This window comes from Lathyrus oleraceus, chromosome 3 (genome assembly GCF_024323335.1).
Source record: "Lathyrus oleraceus cultivar Zhongwan6 chromosome 3, CAAS_Psat_ZW6_1.0, whole genome shotgun sequence".
In the NCBI taxonomy this organism is placed as follows: Eukaryota; Viridiplantae; Streptophyta; class Magnoliopsida; order Fabales; family Fabaceae; genus Lathyrus; species Lathyrus oleraceus.
The window spans coordinates 486,145,444-486,157,146 of record NC_066581.1 but is presented as its reverse complement, the minus strand read 5'-3'; the positions used below and the strand labels follow the sequence as shown (position 1 = coordinate 486,157,146).

Genomic DNA, 11,703 nt, shown 5'->3' with positions numbered 1-11,703 from the left:
TCGTGTTTCTCCAATTTCAAATCTGGCTCTCAATTCCCCAATTGTTAGCGCAACATATGCAATATTGCAGAGAAAGGAATGAAAAATGCTGATAAATATCAGTAAAAGAATGCAACATGTATTGACTGGTGTAATGTGTTCTAATAAATGAATGTAACATTACGACCTTTATGGCTAGTAACTTGTTAGATAAGTATCCAACTCAACTATCTAACTAACATCTCGTAACCAAGTAACAGTAATTAACAAACTAAATGAATTATGGATTACAACTTAACATTAAGCCTGAGCATAATTATCAAACTAAAGAAGCCTAGTACTATGTACTAAACCATATCAATAGCTAAAGTGATTAACAAATCTAACATCTTTTAACAAAGTTTTGATGTAACTTGTTGGCAGACCATTTCAAATGCAATATTAGACAAATTACTACTATTAATAACCACAAATCAATGGCATGAAACCAGGGTGTGCTGTAGGTGAGCGTTCTCGAGATTAGGGTGCATCCGTTTAACACTGTCAGTGTCACCATCTTTTTGGCAAAAACATAAAGATTTTAAGCTGGATACCAGAGCATAGTATATACACTAAAAATTCTTTCATAAAATTTCATGTAGTATATTTTACAATTTACAACAACTTGGCAATCAAATATTACATAGATTATTATTGTTTATCACTCCCTTGATTGCCCTCCATTTCACCTTGAAAGAATGACTAACTACATATTTTTACAATACCTTTTTTTTCTTTTCTTTTTATAATATAGAGTTGGTTTTTTAAACAAAACAAAAAAACATATTTTTACAATACAATGCGAACTTCATCTTTCTTTTGGCAACAATGGCTCTGATTGGGAATCTCTGATCGGGGCAAGTGGAGGCCTTCCATTACCAGACTCTAAGTCGGTAGTTGTACGACTTTCTCTTTGTTTAAACAATTGCGAAAAGATGCTTGGTTTGTCTTCTGATGAAGAAGAGCGTGATGATTGTGAACTTTCATATCCTGGTTTCAAGCTTTGAACATGCTGCAAGCAAACTTGAACAGCATCGTGTACTCTCACAAAGTACCATTCTTTGCCTATCAACTCCACCAGACCGGATTTAGACAAAGTAAGCAGAATATCTGGGTTTGGATTGGATATTGCAATCTGCAAAGTGAAAAAAAATTATGGACGTTGGTGGGAAGTACAATACAGGATTTATCGGATAATTTCATGAATTAAACTGTCCTAAAAAAAGTCCAAAATCTCACTATACCTGAATGTCCCGTAATTTGTACTCTTGATACAAGTCTTTCAAAGCCTGAACAGCACTAGAGTCTACGTAGGTCACAGCTGCATCCATCATTACGACATCATAGAACAAAATAGGGTCAACTTTCCATCATCATCTTTAATAATTGAGTTTATGAGAAAATATAGTATAAGAAACAATTAAGAACTTCAGTACAATGTTCATGTGATCCATGAGATCAAGGGAGCTAACAATTAATTATGGAACACAACTTCATATGCATAGGATCCATAGAAAACAGAATTAAGAGTAATTACATTATTAATCAACTAGTAAACTACACAGGTTAAGCAGTACTTACGCGCCATCTCCAGAATCACAAAACTGATTCTTTCTACCTCGGGTCCACGTCTTGTAGAGCTGTCAACAACAACTTCATATTCCCGCAACCTGATATAGAACTCTAAATCAATTAAACAATAATCTTGTTTGGATATATGTCAATTACAACTCATTTATTTATTCTTACCTGTCCTTTATGTAACTGATATTTGCAAAATAAATAGGAGCATCAATACGAACAATTACAATTCCATTGTATGTATATGCTTCAGGATACTGTTTAACATTTCTATAAACTGTTGTCCCTGGCAATCGACCCAAAACAGCTGCAGCACACCACAAACAATAGTATTAAGAAACCAACATATTTCACACCATGTATATCTATCTATCTTCATGGACTTGAACAAACACATCTATACACTAGCACACTATATCCTCAATCCATGAGAAATTCAGTCCGTAAAAATAGAGAAATATCATTGATAACTTTCTTTTATTTAACGTAAGATTGAATTATTCATAAAATATAAAATATAAACTCATAAAGCATATGTTTGATGGTTTCGAAAAACAAATTTTGTACTTTGAAATACATCCCTTATGACATCTGACTAAAGTATGAGCCAATAAATTAACGTAACACGTGATGCAATTTACATCACCAAATCTGAGTACCTTAACCCATTAACCCAATGGATTAGTACATTGCAACCTAAACCAAATCCTAAGTACTATCACATTTTCTAGCTATTTTTTCTGTACCGACCTGTTAGCAACTAAGTATCCGTGTACTGTTAATCTGTTGTAGGTTTTGATTGCATCCCTTTTAATAAAGATTCTAGAGTTGTTTCTTTCGGGATTAGTGATAGTCTGGTATACTTTCCTTGAACCATAAAGGTTCCACGCTTGTATTGCTTTAGGGTACACCTAATAATAATAGGTTCTATTAAATGAAGTTTTCTGGTCTTCAGAAAAGTGATCTTTTCAAAGTATGTGAATATACTCTCTTATATCTTGATAAATTGGTGTTAGCTTATCACTCCAGGTTCGAGATAGCCACCACTAAGAACACAAGATAGGTTTTCATTTTTTTAAGTAACATTTATATGAATGATGACATGATTTTTTTTTATATTTAGGTCGAAAAGGTAGTGTTAGTAAGGTGATTCAAGTCCATACATAGATATAAAATTGGAATTAACAACAGCATACATAATTTCTAAGCACAAACAAATAAACTTACCAATGTGAGGATTTGCTGACTCATGAATGACAAAAGCAAGTGATGCTCCAACCTACAATTTCAAAACTCTTATGAGAGTCATGTGAGAATTACTTATTAACATAACAAAGTTCCCATTGTACTCACCCCAACAAGTACGCCAATCTCAATGCCAAGGAACAATGTCATAGTGCTAGTAATGGTCCAAAGAAGAAAATCTTTTTTATCTACACGCCACAAAAAAATGGCTTCATCATAATCTACCTGAAAATATTATGTTGAACAGTCCAAATAAATGCTTAGATGTTGCAAAACTGATAACCAGCAAACGTGATCAGTTGAGTTTAGACAAACAAGATATGGAAGCTAACTCAAGTTTTCAAAAATACAACATTTTGGTTGAATAAGTAAATTATAAAATAATTTGGGATAGACAACAAAATATTCTATACAAGCTAGATATTTATTAACGAAACAAATACTTTATAAAATAGAATAATACTATAAACTAAATAAACATATTTTGTGCAGTTTCGCATAGAAACCAAACTAGATTGTTGTACCATTGTATGTTATCAATGACAAGGATGGAATCAAAGCATTAAGAAAGATTCATATTTATGATATATCATAATCAATATTTATGATATGACATAATGACATCATTTGATTATTGATTAATGCCAACCCCATAGGTGCAAAAGGGTGGTCTTTGTAGCTGTGAACTTTCCACTTGCCACCACATATGTATATACAACACACACTCATCAATGTTTCGCATGAAATTAATCACTCGGCACAAAGAGCAATGCTCAATGCTTACCAGACCAATCACAGCAGAGATCACGATGGCAGCAAGAGCAGACTGGATTATTGCATTGCAAACATAAAATTCAAAATTAGTATTATGTTTGTGTAACGAAGTAGGAATAAAGTAATACAAATTTAGAATTTAATGAAAAGGAATTGGAAAAGAGCTCAATAATTTTGCTAGCCTTAATGTATGTCCTATTGAATGTCATTGGGTAAAAATTCAAACTACTCCTCAATAGATGTGAAAGGTCATATTAAAATGATTCTCTAAAAGATTTTGGGCATCAATTAGGTTCTTAAATTAAAGGATGCTTTGGCGCAAAGTTTAGAGTTGTTTCCATGTGACCGGAGATCACAGGTTTGAGCCATGGAATAGGCTTTGGAAAATACAAGGTAAGGCTGTCTAGAAAAGATCCAAAATAACTCTTGCCCTTCCCTGGAGCCCATTATGACAGGAGCTCCATACAACCAACCAGGTTTCCCTTTCTTTAATCCTTTCTTTAATAATTTGGTCCTTCAATTAATTTGGTCCTTAAATCAATGATTACATAAAACAGTGAAGGATCGAATTAATCTCCAAAATGGATCACCTTAGTAGCTTATCTTTCAATAATCAATTTGAACATTTGCTTAACATTTCAATCTACTTTAATGGATTAATCCCAGCAGATGTCAGCTGTATAACGTAAAAGGTGCAAACAGAACTTCAATTTTAAAAAAATTAGTCTGACTCGGATAGCATCGCGAAAAAACAATTTCAAACATGACATAAATGACCTATAAAAACTTGAAGCAAACCTGAGGTATGCTCTCAAATAGTGGTGTTAGAAACAAAAGTGCACATGTAATTATGATCCCCGAAACTATTCCAGATACTCCAGATTTTGCACCACTTTCATGATTAACAGCTGATCTTGAAAAGGATCCTGCATAACTCATTTAAAAGGGGAAAAAATCAATTCAAGATTTATATTCATCTCAGGTAAAACATAATATGGAAATATGATGATGCTTTGGTACCAAAAGCCATGTAGCCAACTACAAAATATTGACGACCTACTGTAAGTTTCAAAGTCAAATAGATGTCTGACCTGTGGTGGGGTATGCTGAAAAGAATGAACCAAGAACATTGGAAACACCAAGACCGAACAACTGTTCAAAATCATTCAGAAGAATAGTTACAGAGAATTATTTTTATCAACAAAACAGAAACCTGTCTTATTTCCTATAACTAACTACAAGAATACAAAAGCCACTTTCTAGAAAAGCAAACTAACTACCAATTAGATTCTTGAATAAACCAAGGGAACAGATATATCAGTGGCAGATGGTGAATTATAGCGGCCAGACAAAAATCTGCTACATCTATATGCCGATTCGGCCTATGGCGGCATGGCACTTTATCTGCCATTTCGGGGAGGAAATTCGACAATACTGCAAGGGAGGTCCTTACATATCCACTTATATATTGGAGCAGTATTGCTCAAATTTTTAGGATGGATAATTGAATGGATATACTTAAGTAAAACAGAAACAATCAGGGAGTTGTACATGAAAATATATTTTGGAAAGAAATATACCTCTTGATTTGAATCCAGCTCATACCCATTCTTTGCAGCTAATGCCTTTGCAATTCCTACAGATTCCTGTATTTTGAAAATTTAGTGAATTTGAGAACAAAGTTACCAATCTATTACTTCAATTAAACTAAAAGGAAAATTAATTAGGACAAAACAGAGATCTTACCAGTATAGCCACACCAGTTATAAGAAAAGCAGTTGGAATTAAGGACTCTGCATACTCAAAAGCTCTCGGAACAGAAAATTTTGGGAGGCCCTGCGGTATCTCTCCCACCTAATTAAAAAACAATAATCTTTATCGAGTTAATTTAATTGCTATCAGCTTCATTAAAAAGTTGGTGAATCACTGTCCCAAATTAGTCATAGTAGTCATTCACAAAAGAACATCCATGCCAATAAAATAAGGAGAGTTACTCAAGAAGATTAAAGCAATTTACACATTTAGTAGTACTTAAAATATCAAAAACTGAATGACCATACCAGACAACAAAGCCCAGATTTCTCAGTTAGGACAGTCAATTTAGGGAGGTGATTAGAGAAAATGAATGGGCCACAAAACAACAAACTTTTTGGAGAACGCAATGGCAGTAGAGTCGAATGAATTTATAAATAGGGTTTGTCATTGAATTAAAACAATAGTTTTTATAATATATTGACGGGTTAAATGAATATTGGCTTTTTCAAGAAAACACAAAGATAAGCTCTAAGTCTAAAAAATCAATTGAAAAGAAAATGTACAAAACAAAATTTGATTATGATTTTACTGGTTCACTGCACGAAACTATAATCACATCTGGGAGATAGTCTCATGATTTCTATATGCACTATCATTATGGCTCCAAAGTCATTTTCAATGTCACTGTCAACCGAATACAAGCCAAAAGAAAACTAGAAGCATTCATATTTTTTAAAAGTATTAGTTCAATTAGGTTTTAATTGGAACTAACTCAGCAAAATAGGAACTTGTATATTTCTTTTTTTGAATCTGAACTCAATACATTATCCAATATCCAATTCTTCAAACAAAATGCAAACTAACATGAACAATATGTATTTGGATTAAAGTCATAACCAAGAGTAGTTAATTAAGTCAGTAGTATCAACTACGTCAGTTATTACTGTTTTCCAAGAAGAAAATTATCAGAAATTTTAGAATATATTTTTTAACAATTTTATGCACAGCAATTATAGAGGGTATAAGAACATAAGGTTTTAATTTTATTATCTAATTTTTAAATCTAGTTTTGTAGCTTCACTGAGATCCACTTGGTTCTTACCAAAGAAATTGATGGTGGGTGAAATATTTTTACAAAAGCCGTTCCCAGAACCACTGCTGTAAGAGGACCTGCAGCCCTCAAGAATCGCAAGTATTTCCTCGACTTTCCCTGGATATATAACATCATACAATAAGCAGGATATTCATAAGTAATATAACTATTTCACCAAACATCGGAGATACACTGATAGATTCATACCAGGTGTTTCATGACAAGAAGTATTGTCAGCATAACCGATCCCATTACAAAAGGGGGCCATGAAAACTACAAAAGGAAAAAACTCTTCTGTTAAATTAAGGGGTTTGATGGGTATGGCACCAGAACAACTTCAGAAAAAAGAAAAGATATAGACAACTGAACATAAATGATGATTAAAAGCATTAAGTAAAAGATCATTGCAGGCTGAACTTCAAAATAAGAATCTTGATTCAAAATAATGTACTACGAATTTTAGAGGGGACTTTAACTTGTTAAGTTGAAATATATTGAACTTTAACTTATGATCAAGCAGTGTTATAAAGTACATTAAAAATAATGATTTCCTAAATGTCTACTAGAAAGGGATAACTGGCATCTGAAGAACCTCAAAGCTAGAATTTTAGCCATAAATACCAGTTCATTTAACTACTTAGTATAATATGCAAATTCAAGGTTATGAATAGTGAATTCCCTCACTTCCTAAAAAGACCTGAGTTAACAATGTAAACAACAGGAACCTATTTAAAAATCCTTGAAAACCATTGGTCCCTACAGATCAATTTAATTTAGTTTATCTATTACTTTGATATTACTAGCCACTATTTTAGTTTTCATGTTTTCTGCATGGGTTTAACGGAAACAAAACTAAATCCTAAAAATCCTCTTAGGACGAGTTACATGAGGTCTATTTGAATGTTACTTATGCATTTATTCAAATTTCTTGTTCAATTCTGAGTATGATGCTGAAGGAATCATACATGTGAAGTTAGTTTTCTTCCAAAAGTATTCTTTTTCATTTGCTTTTCTGACCTTCTGAGACTTAATTCACTCTGAAAAAAGTTAAACATCTGTTCCTTAAAAGCTCTTTTCCTTCCTTACGTAAATTGAACCAAGAAGCCATCAAACCCAAAATCCCAATTTGGCAGGTAGCATTTACTACATCTGTGCAGTTAGTGAGTCGTCCCTAACAAAGGGTTTGATGCATGAACAGGACATCCTGTTCTTTTCTCTTGGTTTCACTCTTTTTAGTAGAACTTACAGGCATCACTTTCTTTTAACCCTGTGCCCTATTCTAATAGAGTCGTGTTCTGTTCTGTATCTAAAATCCTGCATTATCGTATGGAAAAATTGTCCATCCATTAAATTAATGAAATAAATATTAAAACACAACAAATCCATTTCCACCAATAGTCCACCCTAGAAAACCTAACTTTGTATTTCATCAAACTTTATCCTAATTTCTTTAGTATCCTAAATAATTTAGTAACATCTTATAGGTATTCTAGAACTACAAGCATAAGTTTTTAACCAGAAAATTTGGTAGATAATCACACCTAGTAGAAGAATCTTCAATGGAAATTCATTTTCAAAATTTATTGCATACCTTATCAGCTCCAGCTATTATACTTTTAACCAACGGTATAATCTTGCTACTTCTGTCTATATCATACCCCAAAAAGTACTTTGCTTGAGATAAACCAATCACAATAGCGGAAGCACTTGTAAAGCCAGATATTACAGAATGGCTAATGAAACGGATCAGCCACCCAAGCCTGTAAAAACCAAAGACAGGTACTTATAGGTTATCCATAAAACCACTTTCATGAGAAAAGTCAGGCTTGATCTGAGAAGTAAGTTGTTGTAGATGTCCTAGGAGATAAAGCCCAAAGAAGAAAACTCTGTTTCTGCAGCCCTATATAAAAGAAATAAGATACCTCAATAGTCCCATTACGCACTCCAGTACCCCAACCATAAGGGCCAACAAAATTGCCAACTCTGTGTATAATTCACTGGACGTATCAGCTACGCTACCAAGAACATTAGAGACCAATAGAGAAACCAATGCTACCGGGCCGACTGCAAGTTGGCGAGAAGACCCAAATATGGCGTACATAAATATGGGCACAAAACCAGAGTCTTCCTTGCAAAGAGAAAAACATTAATTACCAGATATTACTTTGAATTTTATGATACATAAAGATTAATGACACAAAATTCAACAACATGAAGTGTTAAAAAAACAATAAGAACCAACATAAAACTCAACATGGCATAAGCAATAATGTTGTTTAGATCAATGAGATGAGATTTATAAACATAAAACTCAAAGACATGCTAATTTAGCTGGTTTGGCAAATACTATTTGGTAAGATGCAAATCTAAAAATGACAAGAACCAACAAAGACTTTCCTTTGATCTAGCATAGAAACTCCTTCTAGCATACTTATCCTACTTACTCAATTGTTTAAAATAAACTAAATCACTAACCCCTGAAGAAATTTTACACAAATTTTCAGGACAATTGTTTGTAAATTTGCTTGTATCACAAAAATTAGTAGAAAATGCTAACTCAAATTATATCAGGAAAATTAAAACTTAATGACAAATTTAATTCATATACATCATTTGTGTAAATAATTTCCAGATCGTCAATCAATCATTATCGGTAGATCAACGTTTAATCGTATCTACTTCTAAAGTCACAAATATTTGATTGTGATTTGCTGAAAGTGTATCAAACTAAACTCGTGTATTTAATTCATATACTTAGTCCGTGTAAATATTTTTGTGCACCATAATCGTGTTTAACTACATCATAAGAAAAACATTTTACTTTAATCATATCTACTTCTAAATGAGTTTTGAAAAGCAACAGCACAATAATACTCCCTCCGGTCATCATCGTTATAAGCAAAAAAATCACTTTTTAGATTCAATGAATAATCCATGTATCTGGTCTATATATAGACCACCAGGTGTATCCGTGATTAAAATTATTTTTTAGATTCAATGAATAATGGATGTATCTGGTCTATATATAGACCAGATGCATCAGTGATTGGATGAACCTGAAAACAATGAATTTTAGCTTATAATGGTGAGTGGAAGGAGTTCGTGCCAAATCTGAAAACTTCATCAACAGCTTAGTAGTTAAGCAATCTTACAGAGTCCATATATTGGTTGAAGTCCAGCCAATTTTGCATATGACATAGACTGAATGAACAAAAATAACTTGATTAGCACAAGACTAAACTAAATAAACTTGAAACGGAAATGGAAACAGTTTATATTATTTTCTAAGCAACTAAACGGAGCAAAACCACTACCTGAGGAACGAGCATAACTCCGACGGTGATACCAGCCATAAGATCTACCTGAAAATACTCGCGCCATTTGTAGATGCGAATCCACCGGTAACAAGGGAGAAAAAACTCGAGCCATTCGAGCGCCGTCATTCGCCGGAGCTTCGAAGCCCACTGTGAGAGCACGACATTCGGAGGCAGCGAAGAAGAAGACGCAACGTTCGGGTGTTGCATAGGAATGACTCTGATAGGACGAGATGAACCGGAGGCGGTCGTCGTTGACGGCATGGAGGCGGAGGGGAGGTCGGAGTAACTGTGCGATGCGAAGGTTATCTCCATACGCACCGCCGGCGCATTGGTTTGATCAGAGCGAGCGCGTGTGAGTGGCGCGTGGTGGTTGGAAAAATCTAAAGTGAATGCGATGGTGGAGATTTGAGGAGGAACGGGGTTGAAAGATATATAACAGAATGTGGACCCGTGAAAATAAAATTTTTATTTATATTAAAAAAGAATAAATTTCCTCAGAAAAATAATAATAGTAATTGAATTGTGTTACAGTTGTAAAAGGAAAGAAGAAACGTGGGGAAACCGGGTTTTCATTTTTTTAACTTTTTTTCTTTGTTTAATATTTGATTGAAATTGAATCCGCTAATGCCACGTAAGCAAGCGTGCACTAGAATTAAATTAACCCACCAAATTTCATGTATCAAAAACAAAACACCCTTGGCCACACAATAGCAGCTGCCAACTAATACAAATGCACATCAAAAATAAGATTCCTAAAACTGAATAAATCTAAAAGTATACAAATATAAAAGTAATTCACAATTAACTCTTAAAAATATAAAAATACAAAATTAAAATTTTTATGTATTTAGGTTTGTTTAATAAATCATCATTATTATTATATATTATAAATTAAAAAAAAACATTATTAAATAAATGATGTATTTGGTCATTATTATGTATCAAATACATCAATTATTTAATTAATCTAACTAGCTTATTTTTCGGATGATATTTCAGATAACGTTTTAGTTTATCATATTTTCTTTTATTTTTATTTTTATTATTTTAACAAAAACCCTCTTTTATCTTTTATAATTTATTTTAATTTAAAATAAATATGTATTGAATATCTTTTATATTATTTGACATTTATAAATTAGTTGAATTGTTAATTTTATCAAACATTTCAATTAGTCTATCAACTATCATTCATCAACCATCCGTTCTAAATTATAAGCTATTTATCATTAACCATCAGTTATCAATCATCAGTTATAAACTAGTTTATCAGTCAATCATTATTTTTGCCAAATAGAACCTCAGTATGAAATGTGTACTAAATACGATAATTTTTATAGATTTTTATTCTTTTTATCATTTTTACATAATAAGTATGTTAAAATGATTTTGACTAATAATATTATAAGAGAAAATAAGATAAAAAATATTAAAGTAAATTGTACAAATTCATTTTACAGACAAAAAGAAATTATGGTTCAGTTTGGTAAAAATAATAATTGGTTGATAAACTAATTGATAGCTTACTTTTTCTAACACTTACTATTGAACCTTCTTCGTTGACCTAGTTACACATAAAAGATAAAAATTAATTACGTAGAAACTTGTTGAATCTCTATGGCATGGATCAATTACGAAATAATATGAATGTTAGGTCGTTGTCTATAAGCAATGTGTGTTGTATGGCTCGAGTACAGTGTCAAAAGAGTAAGAGTCGTTGCATCGCCGCCTGGATGCGATGAAAAATAAGCAAGGATTCACACATATTTGTGAACGGGTATGGCTAAAAAAGTTAGTTCATGAGAGTATGATTTGTTTTGGATCGTGGAATATAGGCACGCTTATTGGAAAAATAATGGAAATAGTGGATATTGTGGTTAGGAGGAAGATCAATTTTATTTGCCTACAAGAAACTAAGTG

General features: G+C 32.6%; 1 protein-coding gene across 2 annotated transcripts; it reads right to left on the bottom strand.

The window, feature by feature from the left end:
- Positions 1–586: 586 nt before the first annotated feature.
- Positions 587–10,222, bottom strand: LOC127128310 (sulfate transporter 4.1, chloroplastic). 2 transcript variants are annotated; one of them, XM_051057559.1, is made up of 17 exons: positions 9,781–10,222; positions 9,619–9,667; positions 8,389–8,590; positions 8,058–8,226; positions 6,674–6,739; positions 6,476–6,583; positions 5,365–5,472; positions 5,199–5,264; positions 4,710–4,770; positions 4,417–4,544; positions 3,629–3,670; positions 2,953–3,069; positions 2,827–2,878; positions 1,768–1,906; positions 1,600–1,688; positions 1,263–1,339; positions 587–1,153 (listed from the first exon to the last, which is right to left on the bottom strand). In XM_051057559.1, exons 1-17 carry the CDS (start codon positions 10,093–10,095, stop codon positions 827–829), a joined length of 2,115 nt encoding a protein of 704 aa, XP_050913516.1. In that variant the 5' UTR covers positions 10,096–10,222; the 3' UTR covers positions 587–826. The 2 variants fall into 2 exon arrangements, with proteins under 2 accessions (XP_050913516.1, XP_050913517.1); XM_051057560.1 differs by having other exon boundaries at positions 8,389–8,594; positions 9,781–9,855.
- Between the last annotated feature and the right edge of the window lie 1,481 nt (positions 10,223–11,703).